General features: G+C 39.7%; 1 protein-coding gene across 7 annotated transcripts in view; it reads right to left on the bottom strand.

Annotated features, from left to right (window-relative positions):
- LOC307088399 (NACHT, LRR and PYD domains-containing protein 3-like) overlaps window positions 1-22245 on the bottom strand; it is a 41548-nt gene extending 19303 nt beyond the window's left edge. For 2 of the 7 annotated variants that reach the window (XM_079754277.1, XM_079754285.1), the window contains exon 1: window positions 22180-22245. In XM_079754277.1, the coding sequence (XP_079610403.1) occupies window positions 22180-22233 (54 nt within the window). In that variant the 5' untranslated portion in view covers window positions 22234-22245. Of the gene's footprint in view, window positions 1-6829; window positions 7421-12939; window positions 12982-22179 lie in introns of those variants that run through there. The other 5 variants (XM_079754281.1, XM_079754283.1, XM_079754280.1 and 2 more) reach the window with 5 other exon arrangements.
- Window positions 22246-23493: the final 1248 nt, after the last annotated feature.

The raw sequence follows: 23493 nt of genomic DNA, 5'->3' as shown, positions 1-23493 counted from the left end.
CATGTTAGGCCAATAGAATTTACTCCTCAGGTACTGTTTTGTACGTACCACACCCTGATGCGTCTCGTGTCCGATCCTGAGTACTCGTTTTGTCATTGCTTTCGGTAACACAATCCTGTGTCCTCTCAGTACAAGTCCATCGTATGTGCATAACTCTTCTGCACACCTGTTGTATGGCTGTAAGGTTTCCGGAACCGGATTTGGCCATTTTCCTGTCTCCACGATCGTCTTCAACTGCATCAGTGTTTTATCCTCTGCCGTTTTCAGGCGAATGTCCTCCAGAGTTATGGCCTGTACATCATGCAGAGTCACTGACAACACTCTGTCGACATACAATTCCACATACTCATTGTCCTCAGTCTCTTGTAATGGAAGTCTTGATAGTGAATCTGCCACATTGGATTTTCCCACTATGTGTTCGATCTTGTAGTCGTACGGCTGTAGTCTCAAGCCTAATCTCTGTATGCGGGGTGGCGATAGTGTAGCTTTCTCTGGGTTGAACATGTAGATGAGGGGCTTGTGGTCTGTTTGTAGCGTAAACTTTCCTCCCCACAGGTATGTTCTGAAATGTTCCACAGCCCAAACACAACCTAGAGCTTCCCGCTCTATCTGAGAGTAGCGGCGCTCGGTTGGAGTCAATGAACGGCTCGCATACGCCACTGGCTTGTTCCGTCCATCTGATTGGGTTTGAAGTAAGACTGCTCCTAGTCCTACTGGGCTCGCATCACTGATGACTACTGTTGGTGCATTCAGCTTAAAGTAAGCCAGGCATGGCTCACTTACCAACGCGTCCTTCATTGCTTGGAACGATTTCTCTGTTTCTGTCGTCCACTCCCATTCCTGTCCTTTTCGAGTCAACTTCCTTAAAGGTTCTGATAGGTTCGCATAGCTCGGTATGAACTTCATCAGAAATCCGCAGGTGCCTAGGAATGAGCGAAGTAGCTGTACATTCTCAGGTCTTGGTGCTTTACAGATAGCTTCAACCTTCCTTAGATCTGGTTTAATTCCTTCGGCTGAGATCACATGACCAAGTATCTCAATCTGCTGTAGTCCGAATATGCACTTGTCTCTGTTCAGGGTTAGGCCTCTGTCCGTGAATCTCTGGAAGACTTGTCTCATTCTTTGTTCCAATTGCTCATCATTCTCACCGAAGATCACAACATCATCCATGTAACAGACGGTGCCCTGCATTCCGCAAAGCATCGAGTCCATAGCCTTCTGATAGGCTTCCGGTGCACTCGATAATCCAAAGGGGACTTTTCTGAAGCGGTAGCACCCTCTGTGAGTAATGAACGTGGTCAGGTGTCTAGATTCAGGGGCTAAGTCACACTGCCAAAACCCTTTCCGTGCATCTAACTTGGCAAACACTTTTGCTCCCTGCACAGCATGTAAGATGCTGTCTACAGTCGGTACTGGATGTCTTTCTCTGATCACAGCATGATTCACCTCCCTGAGATCTACACATAGCCTCACTTCCTTGGTGTCTTTCTTTGGAATTAGTAGTATGTTGGAGACCCATCCTGATCCTTCATTCACTTCCTCTATTATACCTTGGTCAAGCATCTTGTCTAACTCCTGGTTCACAGCCTCCAACATTGGATAAGGGACTCTCCTCAAACCCTGAGCTACAGGTGAGACTTTCTCATCGACTGTAACTTTATGACTGTAACCTTTAATTTGACCTAGTCCTTTAAAAAGTGAATGAAATTCATTTGCTAGATTACTGAATCTCTCTGTCTGTCCTACTGTGTTCACAGTTTCTCCAGGGTTCAGAATCTTCAATGCAAAGCTGGCTTTCCTACCTAGCAAGGCCTCAACCTTTCCTTCTATGACATAAACGTCATCTTTCACTACCTTGTCCTGCCATCTAATTTCTGCCTCAAAATAACCAGCACATCTAAGTGGTGTTGTCTGGGCATAGGCATAAAACCTCTTTCTGGTTGGTCGTAGTTCTGTCCTTCTGGACAATGTTCTTCTAAATAGGTCTTCTCCTATGAAGTTTCTACCACTTCCTGTGTCTATGACCATTTTTAGCTTTTGTCCATTTACTTTCAGTGTTTCAGTCCCTTCCGAATTAACTGCATTAATAAACTCATCTGACTCTGAGTCAGAAGGTTCATGCACTGCTCTAACTGGTTTACGAAATTTGGGCTTTTCTTCATCCCTATTTCTGTCACTATTCTTCCCTCCCTGTGCAAATATTTTCTTCCTACACACTCTTGCATAATGTCCAGTTTTTTTACAGTACAAACAAGTAGCAGTCCGAGCTCCACATTCATTTTCTCTGTGGGACGACATTCCACATCTGAAACACTTGGTGTCGCTGTTGTCATGCTCACCGTCATCATTTCTGCTTTCGCTTCTTCCGTTTGCTTTAGGTTTCATTTTCGTGTCGTCACCGCGACTCCTCCTCGTCGTGAAGTGAACCTGATTGTCCCGGGCTCTGTGACCACTGGCCTCCGAAAATAATCTAGACTCCGTCTGCGCAGCTTCAAAAGCTCTTGCAGTTGACAATGCTTTGTCTAAAACCAGTCCATCCTCCTGTAACAGTTTGTCACGCAGCCTCTTCATCGCACATTTCTCCACAATCTGATCCCTGATCATGTCATTCTCCAGTGCGCCGAAGTCGCACGATTTCGCTAGTTCCCGCAGTCCATTCACAAAAGCATCAACCGACTCGTCGGGAAACTGAGCTCTTTGTCTAAACTTGTGTCTTTCCAAAACCACATTTCTCCGTGGCGTAAAGTATACATCCAGGGCAGCAACAGCCTGCGCATGCGTACCTTTGTCTCCGGGTAGATTAGCAAAAATCCTCTGGGTCGGCGCACCAATACAATGCAGAAACGTGGCTCTTCTGACCGCGTCCTGTGCACTGACAGTCCCACTCGCAACTTCGAAGAAATTGTACGAGTCCTTCCATAACGTGTATTCCGTATACAAGTCCGATGCTCCCAGGTTCAATGGGACTGGCGGGGCTAGTTGAGCGTGGAAAGCAGGCGCCGGCGGCACTGGTGCAGCAGCAGCCTGTTGTCCCTCCTGCGACATGGTGGTCACTCGTGGTTCAGTCTGCGTTTCCCCGGCGTATTAGACGTGAAATCCGTGTCGTCTTGTTGCCTTCGACTTCATAGCAAACTATCCCATCCTCGTCGCCAAATGTTGTGTTGTCCATAAATGATCAGTCAGGTTCTTATTAACTCGATTTATTAACAAATTATAATCACCATGTCCCTGCTCTCTGTCTAGCGTGTCTATCTGTCTCTCTGCATCCCGCGATCTCTCCCAGCATCTCGCGATATCTCCAGTAGCTAAGATACTATACTACAGCAAGTATCAAACTGAAAGTGAGTAGCATTAGGTTTATTTACCACCATGCCTCTGAGTTTACTCAGTCGGCACCGAATCCGCTAGCATGTCGACATGTTAGCTAACTATGATGACAAAAGCATGACCGGCGGCGTCGGCGTCTTCACGTTGTGTAATTATATATTGTGTACTATTTTTATTATCATTGCTTGTGTGTGATGCCAATGAAACACTCTTGGGCACGGAATAAATAATTTATTTTCGCCCGTTAACTTCGCTAGCTAGCCAGCTAGCTAATGTTAGCACAGTAAACTGATCGTGAATGGGAACTGCTAGTCATGTTCGCTAGCTAGGTATAGGACTTTGGTTAAACTTTGCTGAAAGCTGAAATAACATACGTTCAGCAACTGTGTGGTAGTCTACTAGTTTTAGCAAAAATATGTTCGGATAGTTTATTAAACAGGGCTCCAGAGTGCAACCAATTTGGTTGCATATGTGACCAAAAATCTGCTCAGTGCGACTAATTCTTTTCTCTGGTCGCACCAGTGCGCCTCCGTCACAATTTCAATATCTCAAATAGCCTATGTCCCCGCTATTTCAAATAGACCTACGTTAATTACTTAACTAATACATGCATCCTTTCTTGTTAAGCCCTGCGCACTCTCCCTCTCTAGTTTTCCTATGCGAAGTTTCTTTTTTTTTTTAAAAAAGATGTTTAGATGTTTAGTTTTGTTTCATCAACGTTGTCATGTTGTCACGACCAGCCACTAACGTTAGCTTACCACTTAACAGTGAGCCATTACGTTTGCTTTTGTGATCTAACTGACACAGGCGGAGAGAAAGACGAACATTTGTTTAGAGCTGCAACAACGACCAATAATCGATTATTAACTCTCTTGCCTCTTCTACATTTTCACTAGTTTTTTGGCCATAACTTTCACTGTATGACTTGAAATGGCATGACTTTTGGCTAGGATAGGAAGCTTAATTTTATGTAACTTGTCAAAATTTGGTTTTGAAAATTTTCTAACATCAATAATAAACTGGATAAGAAAAATCATACTCGACTTAATACCCTTTTTATAAATTATACTGAGATTTGGTAATGGTTTAGTTCAACCAGTTACTTTCTTTCTTACTTGTCTTTCAACACTAGTCACTGGTCAACATGAAATTCAAAACAATACGGAGAAATATGTAAGTGATAAGTTCATCTCTATTGGGGGGAGATTGGCTAACCGGCTTTTTTTTTTCTTTCTCTCTGCAGATAAGTGATGCGAGTTGATTCCATGGAGTAAACTGAAAAGATGACTACTGCACTGCAGTTAAGGATGTCAAAAGATTACACCTGTCGTAGTTGTGGTGCTTCAGTGAATACCCTAAAAGGGTACGTGATGCATCAAGGGCTTCATAAAAATGAACCACATTATCAGTATGCGTGTTATATGGAAAGTTGTAAGTTCCAGTTCAGAAATTACAATGCTTTTAAATGTCATGTTTACCGCCGTCATCGACGCTCATCTAACGCGTCGCAGTGTCAAACTTTGCAGGCACCCTTTCTATGTCAACTTCCACATTGTCAGAAACAGTTGATCGACCTTAAAGACCTTCTCCGTCACCTAAAATCTCACACTTCAAGAAGAGAGGTAGTGCATTGCCCATTTAAAAACTCAGTGACCTCATCTTTCACAGCCCACCTATCTAGGAAGCACAAAAACCCCACAGCTCTGCATGTCTCTGGTGCATACTGTCCTCTTTCAGTTCCTAGTGAGTCTCAGTCCTCTGTTGCTGAAAGCCAGCCAGATGAAGGGTCAGCTTTTGATGAGCCTGAGGCAGATGTCCCAGACCTTGCTCAAATGAAAAGTTTGTACATGAGAAATCTGTGCATGTTTTATATGAAACTACAGGCCAAACAACTTATCCCTTTCTCTACAATCCAGTCGATCGTAGAAGAAATTAATAGTCTTAATGGAATGTGCCTGCAGTACACGAAAAGTCAACTGAAACCATCTCTTCAAACAAAAACTGAACTATCTGAGACTGAAATTTAAGATGTTTTGAAGACCCTAGATGATGTAGATATTCATGGATCCTGCAGCTCCTCCCTTTCCACAGAGTACAAAAGAAAACGGTATTTTGAGGAGAATTTTTCCATACGTGCATCCACAACCCATTTTTTTGGGGTTTGATGAAAATAGAAAGGAGCAATATGCTCAGTATGTTCCCATAAAGCATACATTGACAACTCTACTAAAACATACTGATGTGCTGGAACAGGGTTCTACATCTGAGAATGAAAGTTCACCTCATATTTTAAATGATGTGTGTGATGGATCGGTATTCAAATCCAGTCCTCTTTTTGCTGAATCAGGTCTCACTTTAAAAGTGATACTTTATCAAGATGCTTTTGAGGTGGTTAATCCCCTTGGCTCGGCAAAGAAAAAACATAAGCTGCTTGGAGTCTACTTCACTCTAGCAAATTTTGAACCTTTTCATTGTTCCACTGTTGATAACTTGCAGCTTTTGCTTTTGTGCCGAGAAGCTGATTTCAAATATTTTGGCCACGAGAAAGTGTTCTCAATTCATAACCGATCTTGGAGAGCTGGAGACAAATGGACTGAATATTTCTGGAAACATTGTTAAGGCAACTGTCTTTTGCATTGCCGGTGACAATTTAGGGTCACATAATATTGGTGGATTCACAGAAAATTTCAGTACGTCTCAACATTTTTGCCGATATTGTCACGTAACCAGAAGTGAGCTAGACAATTTGGAACACCATGCTCCAATCCGTACAGTACAAGAGTACAATGACACTGTTCAAGAACTGCAAAATGGTGATGCGAGTGTAGTCAGAGGTGTGAAATTTAACTCTGTCTTTAATTCACTGACATTTTTTCATGTTTGCCAGCCAGGCCTCCCACCCTGTATTGGCCATGATCTCTTTGAGGGTGTCGTGGCATCTGACCTTACCATTTACCTGACCTATTTTATCAAGGTGAAGAAATTCTTCACATATTCACAGCTTAATCGAAGGATCAAACAGTTTAGTTACCAAGGATCTGATGGTAGTTCTAAACCAGCTGAAGTTTCAGTAAAGGTTTCAAAATTAGGTGGCCAGGCAGCAGAAAACTGGTCTTTGCTGAGACTTCTCCCCATTATCATTGGCAAAAAGATCACAGACACAGAGGATCCTGTATGGCAACTGACTGTCCAGCTGAAAGAGCTAGTGGAATTGATTTGTGCCCCTACTATATCAGTACCCCAGGTTGCATTGCTCAGTGTTCTAATTGGTGATTATCTGGAAGGAAGGAAAGATTTTTTTCCTTCACAAAAACTAAAACCAAAGCACCATTACCTCACCCACTACCCTGCCTTAATACTAAAGTTTGGCCGAATCATTCGGCTGTGGACAATGAGGTTCGAGAGTAAGCACTCATATTTCAAAAGATGTGTCCGAAGGACACAAAACTTCAAAAATGTATGTCAAACACTTGCAAAGAACCATCAGCTACTGCAGGCATACCTTCATTCTGGCTCCTTTTTTGCACCCTCATTGGTGGTTAAGAACTCCACTCCTTTCCATGCTGAACTGTACAGCGAAGCAGTGCGCTCTGCAGTAGGAGAAACCTTAGTCAAAGAACCCAATGTTGAGTCAGCTAATGAGGTGCAGTGGAAAGGCACTCAGTACAAAAAGGGACTCTTTCTGTGTTTAAACCAAGGTGAGGCACTTGAATTCGGACAGATTGAGCTCATGCTTGTGATGCAGGACCAGCATGTGTACTTCATTGTTACACCTCATGACGTGTCCTATATGCCAGAATTTGCATTGTATGAAGTGAAACAAGCAAGGCAGAGCATGAAATGTTGGAAGCCTGAGCAGAAACTAGATTATTATCCTTTGCCTGTGTACAAGCTTTGTGGGACAAGGGTAATTTCACTTAAGCATAGCATTGTTGACTCAGAGTAAGTTAAAAGTTAAAATCTGACACTAATGCTTGAAGAATAGTATTTTTCATCCCTTCTAGTCCTCCTAGTCATGGATACAGAGAGCCCACTTCTGTCTTTCATCAAATCAAGTCTTCCTAAAATGAGAGACCCTGAGCCTTTGCTGGAGCGTCTGCAAGGTTTAGGAGTTGAGGACATGGAAGACCTGAGCTACCTGCAGGAGAGTGACCTCCTTTCTGTCCTGAGACCAATTGAAGCCAGGAAACTTCTGTCACTGCTCAAAAAGACAAGTATGTGTTTCAATTTGTACAATAAACTTTGACATTAGAAAAATGTGCATAGTCAAAATATATTTATTAGGTACACCTGTTCAAATTAATGCAGTCCAATACAGAAGTTCTACTATGAATTATACTTCAAAGAATCTTCTCTACATTTTTGTTGATTTTTTCAAAAAGGTGATAACTAAACTATACCTTGTTCATCATTGATTTCATAGTGGGTGTTAGTGGTGGTGTACTGTACTGCATTATATTGAGAAAGGAACAGTTTGAAATGTGTCAATTGGCTACTGAGTATATAATTATGTTGGGTAATAATATACCCAGATTGAGCTATGTGATGTCTGTATGGTTAAATATTACTACTATCTGTCCTTTTATTAAGGCCAACAAGATGTCTTGGGCAGTCCTCAAAGCAACCAGAGCAACCAACAGTTCAGCAGAGCCAGTACCAGTACAAGTCCAGTAACTCAGTCTGACAAGATGCACCTTTCTGGTGAGTATATGCATCTGTTGCCCAGAATCACTTTTATGAAGAAATTACATTTCTCAGCCTGATGCTGATAAGGAAAAGGGCTCCATGAAATCCCACCTATTATTTCTGTGTTCTCTTCAGGTTGTTACAGCTCAGAAACTGCAAATTCACCGCGGTCAACAAGTAGTTCAAGTATGGATATCACACCTCGCCGACTGTCTAACAGCTGGCATTTTACATTTCAAATTCCTTGGCAGAAAATTCCATCTGAGATCATCAGAAAGCTGGAAATGGGAAACCGGCCAACAAAAAGTGAGAGACTTGAAATCATATGGCTCATTGTCAGTGAAATCTTAACCGCGTGCCCAACACCTGGGAAGAAACATATCAGTGAGATAGCAAGGAAGATGACAAAGGCCTACCCTGTGGCATTTACTGATGTCATTGAAGGTGAAATTGTAGGCAGTGGATATGACTCTATAACAAAACAGATGGTCAGCAGAGTGGATAACCTGAAGAGAGGAAACACTTCCCTTTCCTTAAAGAGACAAGTTATTAGCAGCAGCGAAGGAGAGGATAGCCCAACTCAGAAAAGAAGACTAGACACTTACGGGTGTATAAACTGGCAACCAACACGACTGCCACCTGATGAAACCCCTGAATCTCAGAAACATGCACAAGAAGAGTTAAAGAAAATGTGGAGAGAAAGATGCTGTGACAGCAAAGCCATTGAGAATATGATGAGAGCCACTTTCTTCACTCAGAGAAAAGACATTATCAGTGGGACTGAGACTTCTGACTTGACAAAGGAATGGCCATACCTGTTTGAGACAACTGGCATGAAGACTCATTTTAAAGAGCTTATAGGTTTGGACATGGAAGACAAAAACATGGCAAATAAATGTGCCAGAGTTATTTAATTTCTTAAATCTGGTGACAAGACAGGGAAGATGGAGACCATCTTCAGGGAAATGGAAACATCAAGCAAAAATGTTGCAGATGTGAATGTTGCAGTGTTTCTTCCACTGCTCCTCAAGTACTTCAATGAAGAAGAAGAACAGATGTTCTACAAAGTTGATCAAACAACCCTGCCCTCTGAAGTGGACTGTGCTGGACTTCCAAGTACACCATGTATCGTGTGTGGTATGAATATTTGTCTTTCTCCACCACAATATATTAAAAACAAAACTATTACTTCTATTACTTTGATTGCTATTGTTGTTGTGGACTCAGTTGTAGCACAGTAATTTCATTTAGTTGTTGTTGGAGTTACGGTCTTTTGTCTCCGTTTATCACAATTTTTTTCCCCTTTTCTCTTGTCCTTGTACACAACAGGAAACTCGACTTTGGCAGCGGAGAATTTCATGCTGTCGGTGGACCAGACCATTGTGAATGGCCACATCAGAATCTTCAGTGATGCTGTTATGCTGATGTTTGGTTCGTACTACTGTATGAACATATCTTACCCAGCAGCCCAGGCATCAACTTTGGCGTTCTTACAGAGGTAAGACAGCACTAGTCAATTTAATACATCAAAATAAGATATATATATATACATCCCAGTGCTAGTCGCCCCCCTTTTTGAGTTTTTCTTCAAAATTGCACAGTGCCTATTTAAAATACCCCTGTGTCCACATACTTTGACTTAAAATCAAGTGCCTGACCTCTTCTGAAAGCTGAGGCCCTGTAGAATTTTGTCAGTGTGAGACAAAGAGTAGAATATTAGTTTTCTTTGGGGGCGGTTTTGTACACCTGTGGAAATGACCACATTCTGCCCCCTTGGTCACTTATGTCGTCTTGGAAACACAACTGAGACCCACCCAGGTGGGGGGCACTGTGAGCGTCCCGAATTCGGGACGGGTGCTGCCTATATATATATATATATATATATAGTGCGCATACTGTAAAACTGAGCACTGCTCAAGTGCTAAAATGATTAGTACAAGGGTTCCCAAACTTTGTCAACTCAGGGCCCACTTGAAAATCTCAATTTGTTTGCAGCCCACCTCTGCCCTCATTAACAGTACAGAGGCCTGATAATGCGATTTCATTGCACTTTTTTTAATCTTAATAATTAAAGATAAAACATTCAGTACTAACCTGAAAAACCTGGGGAGATTTATGGAGGTGCAGGTGCTTTACCTTCAGCGTATGTAACTGTGGTCAAGTCGACCGCCCACGGGACTCGAACTTGCCACCTCGTCAGTTACTACAACCCACGGACCGGGAGTCAAACGCTCTAACGACTGAGCCGAAAAGCCCAGGCTTCCAACTCAGCGGTTCTTAAAGCAGAAGCGTTCTTAAGGCTAGGGGTGTGAGGATTTACCACGTACTGCCGCTAACTAGCCCATGCTAGTTAGCATCCGTTACACGTACATTCCCAGCAGGAAAGCCTGACAGCCTGCTGCGCATGAGCACTCATGCTAGGAGTCACTCAGACCAGACAGGAACCAGCACTGCAACTGAGGAGGCCCCACTAGGAGGTGGAGCTGGATCGTGGCGAAAAGCAGCATGGAGCTGCCGAGATGGACCTGAAGGGACATTACTGAAGATGGTGCTGGCTCCTGACCGGTCTAGGAGACTTGTCTTGCAGTCGGCAGGCAGATCTCCGGTCAGGCTTTTCTGCTGTGCATGTAGGCTGAAAGTAAAGCACCTGCACTTCCACAAGTCTCCAAGCATTTCCTGAATTTATCCAAATATCTCTCTTCTCTTTTTTTCTGATTGAGTTATGAAATGGAACGATGAAACATCGACCCATACACGGAGTAGGACAATGTATTATTGACCACTTTGAATTCCACAGTTCCTGTACTGTATGTCCAAACACTCTTTCACAAGCAAGCTCTGTCTTTATTGCAAATGTATGAAAACATTAAATTACAGTACAGTCCACAGTGACTAAAGTTTTTTTTCATTTGACAGGTGCCTCTTCAAGATAAATCCAGACAAGGGATCAAAAGTGGAGCGGAACGCCACCAAAAGTAAACTTGCAGTCAATCCAAAGGTTCTCACACTGATCACCAGAATTGCAGACTACGAGTGGAGGGAATAAGAAGTGCTCACAAGTTATGGATACTTTGTCCAAGTTACGGACTGTTATGGATTAATATCCAGTGAGTTTTCATGTAAGCTATTATGTACCTTTGTTATTAATGTTGTGGATTATTTGGCCAAGTTATGGATGCCTTGGATAGAAATGTTACTGTAAATTGGTAACTCAACTTTTTTTTTTTACTTGTCTTTATTTTTTTGAATATTGCTGTAATAATGGTTACAGTTAAATAAAAATACAGAGAATGGGAAATTATAGCTATTCTTGTTCATCTTAGTCTCATTCAAGCACTCAAACAGTTCATTTAAGCCCCTTTTCCCACTGGCCCAAAACTGGTTTAAACCATTTAAAATTAAAATAATTCTGGTGTTATTAGGTGAGTATATATTTTTTTAAAGTTGAAAGTATTTTAAATATTCAGGAAATCAATGTAAAAGAAAACAAAAAACTAAATTTACAATAAACAGTAAATTGTTGCAATTGTACACCTAAGTTTTGACATGTTTTGAAAGATTAATCAAATTATTGTTGTATACTGTTACTTTACATCTAATATAAAGTAATATACAGCCTTTTACATAAAATAATGCCATTAAAACCAACTAATAGGGCATTTCGGTAAATTTAAGCATTGTTATTCATATTACAATGTTAATTTACCATTTTTATGGGTAATTTCATTGTTTTAAAAAAAATGTTTAAGTAAATGTAAACAAATATAAAATAACTAAATATTCATTTGATGTGATCTAAAAATAACAGTAAATTATTGCAATTGTAATGCCAAGATAATGTTTTTCAACATTTTTTATACATTTTTTGAAAGATGAATCACATTATTTTGTGTCCATATACTGTTATATTACATCAAATATAAATTATTATACAACGTTTTTCCATTAAAAACCAGCTAAGAACAGAACATTTCTGTCAATTTAAGCAGTATTATTCGTAATACATTTATTTACCATATTTCTAGGTAATTTCATTGTTATAAAATGTGAATGTTTCTAATTAAACATTAAAAACAACATGAAAATAAGGCAAAATCTTGTTAAAATTACAACTACAAACTATTTTAATTATGGAAAATAACCGTATTTTTACGAGAAAGTAATTATCTGTTATTTCACAGTATTTTTCTGGAACCCCAGCTGCCAGAAAATTACCGTTTTTTTACGATTTTCTTTTTTTTACAGTGTAGATGCAGATTCATAGACCCCCTCATTTTCAATAAGGGCAACGATGTTGCCCAGAGGTTTCCAATAACTATTTAAAAGCTATTAATTAAAAACTATTTAATAACTATTCATCATTCCACTCAGATCTCTAAGGGCTTCAAATGTGTCTGATCAAGATCAAGTTCACAATTCTGAAATCATACCAACTGTTCCCTGTGCTGGTTAAACCGCTCTGAAGGCAGGACCATATATGAACTTTCTCATGTCGTATGACATTACAACCAGAGCTGTGATAAAGGCTCACAGAGAACAAGAACCAGGAAGTCTTCCTGACTAATAATGAAATGACACATTATGATGTAAATACAACTGTATAATGCACCTCATAATAATATTATTAATAATAATAATATTAACATCATAACAATACATATATAATTGTATATTTTTTTTAGAATCAGCTACATTTCCTAATAAGAAAATAAAAGGATAATTCTGACCAACAGCAGTGTGACGGATTAACTTCTAACAGTGAGAGGTTTCACGAACGCTACAGTTCAAACATTTGTTTAATAACCTGACATATTTAATAATAATGTTTAGCAGTACTTGTTTACATAAAAATAGCAATCTTCCTTTTGATGATATACAAGTTTTGGATATTTATGATATATCAGGGATCAGAGTTGAGTACAGTACCTTAGTCTTCTTCCTGCTGTAATAAAGTGACTCACACCAAACCGTCCGACTCATAACAATGCTGTGTACCAACCAGTTGGACCAGTGCCCCTCCCAGTTTATATTCCTCTAAGACTAGCCTCCTATAGGCTGCAGTACCCCTAAAAAAAGTGTACGCGTAAAGCCGCTCCTACTTTCATGTATATGCAGGAGAGAGAGCAGTAGTGCGCACCTAAAAAAGCAGCCACTCTTAAAACACACAACACACACACACACACACACACACACACACACACACACACACACATACACACCACGGCGGGTGCTGACCGACTGCGCACACGCACACACACACACACACACGCGCACACACACACACACACACACACACCACGGCGGGTGCTGACAAACTGCACGCACACACACACATACACACACATACACACACACTTTTGTGTTCCCTTCACGCCAATTATGTTGGTCAGAATTACATCGGGGGAATTACATCGAGGTGGATTCACTGCCCCCTAATAGCTCCACAGGCAATAACTAACAACACACGGCTTTGATTAACAAACACATATCTAACTATGTATTTGTTTATCAGACACGTTATTCCAACGCTACTTACAGTTAATACTGATATATGTAGTTAAGGAGCAGGTAAGGGATATACAGTGAATACTGATATATGTGATTAAGGAGCAGGTAAGGGATGGACAGTGAATACTGATATATGTGATTAAGGAGCAGGTGAGGGATAAAGTACATGTGCTGTTCTGATGTTTATTTGGAGAAAGGGAGACCTCTAGTGGTCAACTTGTAACGCAATGTTTTTGTAATAGCAGTCTTGCCGTAGTTCGACGATGCATTGTGAAGCAACAGTCACGTATTTTTCTCTTTTATGTTGGTTGGCCAGAAAACACGTTTGCCTGTAAGTACCCTTGTTAATGGAATTAAGTTTGTTCAGAATGTATATTTTGATCCTTTATGCTAATCGCGAGCATTTTAATGTAATTTCCCATAGACGTTAGCCCTAAGCTAACGCATGTGTTATTTGTTTGTGTTACGTATTTTAAGCACATGGGCTACCATACATAGCCACTAGAAAGTAGGATCGATCACATAAGCTGTAATTACCATACATAGCCACTAGGAAGTAGGATCGAACACATAAGCTGTAATTACCATACATAGCCACTAGGAAGTGGGATCAAACACATAAGCTGTAATTACTATATATAGCCACAAGGGGGGCAGGACATATAAGCTGCAATAACTATTCCAGCCACAGATGGCAGCACCTTTAGACAGGTGAGGAGGGTGGAGCCAATACGACACATAGGACACGCCTACTCGGTATTAAAGCAGGGCCAGGAGCCAACGAAATCAGAAACATCCGGCAGTCCATACTAGGGAGTTAGGGGGGCGGTTTTGTACACCTGTGGAAATGACCACATTCTGCCCCCTTGGTCACTTATGTCGTCTTGGAAACACAACTGAGACCCACCCAGGTGGGGGGCACTGTGAGCGTCCCGAATTCGGGACGGGTGCTGCCTATATATATATATATATATATATATATATATATATATATATAGTGCGCATACTGTAAAACTGAGCACTGCTCAAGTGCTAAAATGATTAGTACAAGGGTTCCCAAACTTTGTCAACACAGGGCCCACTTGAAAATCTCAATTTGTTTGCAGCCCACCTCTGCCCTCATTAACAGTACAGAGGCCTGATAATGCGATTTCATTGCACTTTTTTTAATCTTAATAATTAAAGATAAAACATTCAGTACTAACCTGAAAAACCTGGGGAGATTTATGGAGGTGCAGGTGCTTTACCTTCAGCGTATGTAACTGTGGTCAAGTCGACCGCCCACGGGACTCGAACTTGCCACCTCGTCAGTTACTACAACCCACGGACCGGGAGTCAAACGCTCTAACGACTGAGCCGAAAAGCCCAGGCTTCCAACTCAGCGGTTCTTAAAGCAGAAGCGTTCTTAAGGCTAGGGGTGTGAGGATTTACCACGTACTGCCGCTAACTAGCCCATGCTAGTTAGCATCCGTTACACGTACATTCCCAGCAGGAAAGCCTGACAGCCTGCTGCGCATGAGCACTCATGCTAGGAGTCACTCAGACCAGACAGGAACCAGCACTGCAACTGAGGAGGCCCCACTAGGAGGTGGAGCTGGATCGTGGCGAAAAGCAGCATGGAGCTGCCGAGATGGACCTGAAGGGACATTACTGAAGATGGTGCTGGCTCCTGACCGGTCTAGGAGACTTGTCTTGCAGTCGGCAGGCAGATCTCCGGTCAGGCTTTTCTGCTGTGCATGTAGGCTGAAAGTAAAGCACCTGCACTTCCACAAGTCTCCAAGCATTTCCTGAATTTATCCAAATATCTCTCTTCTCTTTTTTTCTGATTGAGTTATGAAATGGAACGATGAAACATCGACCCATACACGGAGTAGGACAATGTATTATTGACCACTTTGAATTCCACAGTTCCTGTACTGTATGTCCAAACACTCTTTCACAAGCAAGCTCTGTCTTTATTGCAAATGTATGAAAACATTAAATTACAGTACAGTCCACAGTGACTAAAGTTTTTTTTCATTTGACAGGTGCCTCTTCAAGATAAATCCAGACAAGGGATCAAAAGTGGAGCGGAACGCCACCAAAAGTAAACTTGCAGTCAATCCAAAGGTTCTCACACTGATCACCAGAATTGCAGACTACGAGTGGAGGGAATAAGAAGTGCTCACAAGTTATGGATACTTTGTCCAAGTTACGGACTGTTATGGATTAATATCCAGTGAGTTTTCATGTAAGCTATTATGTACCTTTGTTATTAATGTTGTGGATTATTTGGCCAAGTTATGGATGCCTTGGATAGAAATGTTACTGTAAATTGGTAACTCAACTTTTTTTTTTTACTTGTCTTTATTTTTTTGAATATTGCTGTAATAATGGTTACAGTTAAATAAAAATACAGAGAATGGGAAATTATAGCTATTCTTGTTCATCTTAGTCTCATTCAAGCACTCAAACAGTTCATTTAAGCCCCTTTTCCCACTGGCCCAAAACTGGTTTAAACCATTTAAAATTAAAATAATTCTGGTGTTATTAGGTGAGTATATATTTTTTTAAAGTTGAAAGTATTTTAAATATTCAGGAAATCAATGTAAAAGAAAACAAAAAACTAAATTTACAATAAACAGTAAATTGTTGCAATTGTACACCTAAGTTTTGACATGTTTTGAAAGATTAATCAAATTATTGTTGTATACTGTTACTTTACATCTAATATAAAGTAATATACAGCCTTTTACATAAAATAATGCCATTAAAACCAACTAATAGGGCATTTCGGTAAATTTAAGCATTGTTATTCATATTACAATGTTAATTTACCATTTTTATGGGTAATTTCATTGTTTTAAAAAAAATGTTTAAGTAAATGTAAACAAATATAAAATAACTAAATATTCATTTGATGTGATCTAAAAATAACAGTAAATTATTGCAATTGTAATGCCAAGATAATGTTTTTCAACATTTTTTATACATTTTTTGAAAGATGAATCACATTATTTTGTGTCCATATACTGTTATATTACATCAAATATAAATTATTATACAACGTTTTTCCATTAAAAACCAGCTAAGAACAGAACATTTCTGTCAATTTAAGCAGTATTATTCGTAATACATTTATTTACCATATTTCTAGGTAATTTCATTGTTATAAAATGTGAATGTTTCTAATTAAACATTAAAAACAACATGAAAATAAGGCAAAATCTTGTTAAAATTACAACTACAAACTATTTTAATTATGGAAAATAACCGTATTTTTACGAGAAAGTAATTATCTGTTATTTCACAGTATTTTTCTGGAACCCCAGCTGCCAGAAAATTACCGTTTTTTTACGATTTTCTTTTTTTTTACAGTGTAGATGCAGATTCATAGACCCCCTCATTTTCAATAAGGGCAACGATGTTGCCCAGAGGTTTCCAATAACTATTTAAAAGCTATTAATTAAAAACTATTTAATAACTATTCATCATTCCACTCAGATCTCTAAGGGCTTCAAATGTGTCTGATCAAGATCAAGTTCACAATTCTGAAATCATACCAACTGTTCCCTGTGCTGGTTAAACCGCTCTGAAGGCAGGACCATATATGAACTTTCTCATGTCGTATGACATTACAACCAGAGCTGTGATAAAGGCTCACAGAGAACAAGAACCAGGAAGTCTTCCTGACTAATAATGAAATGACACATTATGATGTAAATACAACTGTATAATGCACCTCATAATAATATTATTAATAATAATAATATTAACATCATAACAATACATATATAATTGTATATTTTTTTTAGAATCAGCTACATTTCCTAATAAGAAAATAAAAGGATAATTCTGACCAACAGCAGTGTGACGGATTAACTTCTAACAGTGAGAGGTTTCACGAACGCTACAGTTCAAACATTTGTTTAATAACCTGACATATTTAATAATAATGTTTAGCAGTACTTGTTTACATAAAAATAGCAATCTTCCTTTTGATGATATACAAGTTTTGGATATTTATGATATATCAGGGATCAGAGTTGAGTACAGTACCTTAGTCTTCTTCCTGCTGTAATAAAGTGACTCACACCAAACCGTCCGACTCATAACAATGCTGTGTACCAACCAGTTGGACCAGTGCCCCTCCCAGTTTATATTCCTCTAAGACTAGCCTCCTATAGGCTGCAGTACCCCTAAAAAAAGTGTACGCGTAAAGCCGCTCCTACTTTCATGTATATGCAGGAGAGAGAGCAGTAGTGCGCACCTAAAAAAGCAGCCACTCTTAAAACACACAACACACACACACACACACACACACACACACACACACACACACATACACACCACGGCGGGTGCTGACCGACTGCGCACACGCACACACACACACACACACGCACACACGCACACACACACACACACACACACACACCACGGCGGGTGCTGACAAACTGCACGCACACACACACATACACACACACATACACACACACTTTTGTGTTCCCTTCACGCCAATTATGTTGGTCAGAATTACATCGTGGGAATTACATCGAGGTGGATTCACTGCCCCCTAATAGCTCCACAGGCAATAACTAACAACACACGGCTTTGATTAACAAACACATATCTAACTATGTATTTGTTTATCAGACACGTTATTCCAACGCTACTTACAGTTAATACTGATATATGTAGTTAAGGAGCAGGTAAGGGATATACAGTGAATACTGATATATGTGATTAAGGAGCAGGTAAGGGATGGACAGTGAATACTGATATATGTGATTAAGGAGCAGGTGAGGGATAAAGTACATGTGCTGTTCTGATGTTTATTTGGAGAAAGGGAGACCTCTAGTGGTCAACTTGTAACGCAATGTTTTTGTAATAGCAGTCTTGCCGTAGTTCGACGATGCATTGTGAAGCAACAGTCACGTATTTTTCTCTTTTATGTTGGTTGGCCAGAAAACACGTTTGCCTGTAAGTACCCTTGTTAATGGAATTAAGTTTGTTCAGAATGTATATTTTGATCCTTTATGCTAATCGCGAGCATTTTAATGTAATTTCCCATAGACGTTAGCCCTAAGCTAACGCATGTGTTATTTGTTTGTGTTACGTATTTTAAGCACATGGGCTACCATACATAGCCACTAGAAAGTAGGATCGATCACATAAGCTGTAATTACCATACATAGCCACTAGGAAGTAGGATCGAACACATAAGCTGTAATTACCATACATAGCCACTAGGAAGTGGGATCAAACACATAAGCTGTAATTACTATATATAGCCACAAGGGGGGCAGGACATATAAGCTGCAATAACTATTCCAGCCACAGATGGCAGCACCTTTAGACAGGTGAGGAGGGTGGAGCCAATACGACACATAGGACACGCCTACTCGGTATTAAAGCAGGGCCAGGAGCCAACGAAATCAGAAACATCCGGCAGTCCATACTAGGGAGTTAGGGGGGCGGTTTTGTACACCTGTGGAAATGACCACATTCTGCCCCCTTGGTCACTTATGTCGTCTTGGAAACACAACTGAGACCCACCCAGGTGGGGGGCACTGTGAGCGTCCCGAATTCGGGACGGGTGCTGCCTATATATATATATATATATATATATATATATATATATATAGTGCGCATACTGTAAAACTGAGCACTGCTCAAGTGCTAAAATGATTAGTACAAGGGTTCCCAAACTTTGTCAACACAGGGCCCACTTGAAAATCTCAATTTGTTTGCAGCCCACCTCTGCCCTCATTAACAGTACAGAGGCCTGATAATGCGATTTCATTGCACTTTTTTTAATCTTAATAATTAAAGATAAAACATTCAGTACTAACCTGAAAAACCTGGGGAGATTTATGGAGGTGCAGGTGCTTTACCTTCAGCGTATGTAACTGTGGTCAAGTCGACCGCCGACCGGACTCGAATTTGCCACCTCGTCAGTTACTACAACCCACGGACCGGGAGTCAAACGCTCTAACGACTGAGCCGAAAAGCCCAGGCTTCCAACTCAGCGGTTCTTAAAGCAGAAGCGTTCTTAAGGCTAGGGGTGTGAGGATTTACCACGTACTGCCGCTAACTAGCCCATGCTAGTTAGCATCCGTTACACGTACATTCCCAGCAGGAAAGCCTGACAGCCTGCTGCGCATGAGCACTCATGCTAGGAGTCACTCAGACCAGACAGGAACCAGCACTGCAACTGAGGAGGCCCCACTAGGAGGTGGAGCTGGATCGTGGCGAAAAGCAGCATGGAGCTGCCGAGATGGACCTGAAGGGACATTACTGAAGATGGTGCTGGCTCCTGACCGGTCTAGGAGACTTGTCTTGCAGTCGGCAGGCAGATCTCCGGTCAGGCTTTTCTGCTGTGCATGTAGGCTGAAAGTAAAGCACCTGCACTTCCACAAGTCTCCAAGCATTTCCTGAATTTATCCAAATATCTCTCTTCTCTTTTTTTCTGATTGAGTTATGAAATGGAACGATGAAACATCGACCCATACACGGAGTAGGACAATGTATTATTGACCACTTTGAATTCCACAGTTCCTGTACTGTATGTCCAAACACTCTTTCACAAGCAAGCTCTGTCTTTATTGCAAATGTATGAAAACATTAAATTACAGTACAGTCCACAGTGACTAAAGTTTTTTTTCATTTGACAGGTGCCTCTTCAAGATAAATCCAGACAAGGGATCAAAAGTGGAGCGGAACGCCACCAAAAGTAAACTTGCAGTCAATCCAAAGGTTCTCACACTGATCACCAGAATTGCAGACTACGAGTGGAGGGAATAAGAAGTGCTCACAAGTTATGGATACTTTGTCCAAGTTACGGACTGTTATGGATTAATATCCAGTGAGTTTTCATGTAAGCTATTATGTACCTTTGTTATTAATGTTGTGGATTATTTGGCCAAGTTATGGATGCCTTGGATAGAAATGTTACTGTAAATTGGTAACTCAACTTTTTTTTTTTACTTGTCTTTATTTTTTTGAATATTGCTGTAATAATGGTTACAGTTAAATAAAAATACAGAGAATGGGAAATTATAGCTATTCTTGTTCATCTTAGTCTCATTCAAGCACTCAAACAGTTCATTTAAGCCCCTTTTCCCACTGGCCCAAAACTGGTTTAAACCATTTAAAATTAAAATAATTCTGGTGTTATTAGGTGAGTATATATTTTTTTAAAGTTGAAAGTCTTTTAAATATTCAGGAAATCAATGTAAAAGAAAACAAAAAACTAAATTTACAATAAACAGTAAATTGTTGCAATTGTACACCTAAGTTTTGACATGTTTTGAAAGATTAATCAAATTATTGTTGTATACTGTTACTTTACATCTAATATAAAGTAATATACAGCCTTTTACATAAAATAATGCCATTAAAACCAACTAATAGGGCATTTCGGTAAATTTAAGCATTGTTATTCATATTACAATGTTAATTTACCATCTTTATGGGTAATTTCATTGTTTTAAAAAAAATGTTTAAGTAAATGTAAACAAATATAAAATAACTAAATATTCATTTGATGTGATCTAAAAATAACAGTAAATTATTGCAATTGTAATGCCAAGATAATGTTTTTCAACATTTTTTATACATTTTTTGAAAGATGAATCACATTATTTTGTGTCCATATACTGTTATATTACATCAAATATAAATTATTATACAACCTTTTTCCATTAAAAACCAGCTAAGAACAGAACATTTCTGTCAATTTAAGCAGTATTATTCGTAGTACATTTATTTACCATATTTCTAGGTAATTTCATTGTTTTAAAATGTGAATGTTTCTAATTAAACATTAAAAACAACATGAAAATAAGGCAAAATCTTGTTAAAATTACAACTACAAACTATTTTAATTATGGAAAATAACCGTATTTTTACGAGAAAGTAATTATCTGTTATTTCACAGTATTTTTCTGGAACCCCAGCTGCCAGAAAATTACCGTTTTTTTACGATTTTTTTTTTTTACAGTGTAGATGCAGATTCATAGACCCCCTCATTTTCAATAAGGGCAACGATGTTGCCCAGAGGTTTCCAATAACTATTTAAAAGCTATTAATTAAAAACTATTTAATAACTATTCATCATTCCACTCAGATCTCTAAGGGCTTCAAATGTGTCTGATCAAGATCAAGTTCACAATTCTGAAATCATACCAACTGTTCCCTGTGCTGGTTAAACCGCTCTGAAGGCAGGACCATATATGAACTTCCTCATGTCGTATGACATTACAACCAGAGCTGTGATAAAGGCTCACAGAGAACAAGAACCAGGAAGTCTTCCTGACTAATAATGAAATGACACATTATGATGTAAATACAACTGTATAATGCACCTCATAATAATATTATTAATAATAATAATATTAACATCATAACAATACATATATAATTGTATATTTTTTTAGAATCAGCTACATTTCCTAATAAGAAAATAAAAGGAAAATTCTGACCAGCAGTGCGACGGATTAACTTCTAACAGTGAGAGGTTTCACGAACGCTACAGTTCAAACATTTGTTTAATAACCTGACATATTTAATAATAATGTTTAGCAGTACTTGTTTACATAAAAATAGCAATCTTCCTTTTGATGATATACAAGTTTTGGATATTTATGATATATCAGGGATCAGAGTTGAGTACAGTACCTTAGTCTTCTTCCTGCTGTAATGAAGTGACTCACACCAAACCGTCCGACCCATAACAATGCTGTGTACCAACCAGTTGGACCAGTGCCCCTCCCAGTTTATATTCCTCTAAGACTAGCCTCCTATAGGCTGCAGTACCCCTAAAAAAAGTGTACGCGTAAAGCCGCTCCTACTTTCATGTATATGCAGGAGAGAGAGCAGTAGTGCGCACCTAAAAAAGCAGCCACTCTTAAAACACACAACACACACACACACACACACACACACACATACACACCACGGCGGGTGCTGACCGACTGCGCACACGCACACACACACACACACACACACACACGCACACACACACACACACACACACACCACGGCGGGTGCTGACAAACTGCACGCACACACACACATACACACACACTTTTGTGTTCCCTTCACGCCAATTATGTTGGTCAGAATTACATCGGGGGAATTACATCGAGGTGGATTCACTGCCCCCTAATAGCTCCACAGGCAATAACTAACAACACACGGCTTTGATTAACAAACACATATCTAACTATGTATTTGTTTATCAGACACGTTATTCCAACGCTACTTACAGTTAATACTGATATATGTAGTTAAGGAGCAGGTAAGGGATATACAGTGAATACTGATATATGTGATTAAGGAGCAGGTAAGGGATGGACAGTGAATACTGATATATGTGATTAAGGAGCAGGTGAGGGATAAAGTACATGTGCTGTTCTGATGTTTATTTGGAGAAAGGGAGACCTCTAGTGGTCAACTTGTAACGCAATGTTTTTGTAATAGCAGTCTTGCCGTAGTTCGACGATGCATTGTGAAGCAACAGTCACGTATTTTTCTCTTTTATGTTGGTTGGCCAGAAAACACGTTTGCCTGTAAGTACCCTTGTTAATGGAATTAAGTTTGTTCAGAATGTATATTTTGATCCTTTATGCTAATCGCGAGCATTTTAATGTAATTTCCCATAGACGTTAGCCCTAAGCTAACGCATGTGTTATTTGTTTGTGTTACGTATTTTAAGCACATGGGCTACCATACATAGCCACTAGGAAGTAGGATCGATCACATAAACTGTAATTACCATACATAGCCACTAGGAAGTAGGATCGAACACATAAGCTGTAATTACCATACATAGCCACTAGGAAGTGGGATCAAACACATAAGCTGTAATTACTATATATAGCCACAAGGGGGGCAGGACATATAAGCTGCAATAACTATTCCAGCCACAGATGGCAGCACCTTTAGACAGGCGAGGAGGGTGGAGCCAATACGACACATAGGACACGCCTA

Source organism: Pollachius pollachius, assembly GCF_949987615.1.
Source record: "Pollachius pollachius genome assembly, chromosome: 17".
In the NCBI taxonomy this organism is placed as follows: Eukaryota; Metazoa; Chordata; class Actinopteri; order Gadiformes; family Gadidae; genus Pollachius; species Pollachius pollachius.
Note: the sequence above shows the minus strand (reverse complement) of the source record. Positions and strands in the feature narration are given on the sequence as shown.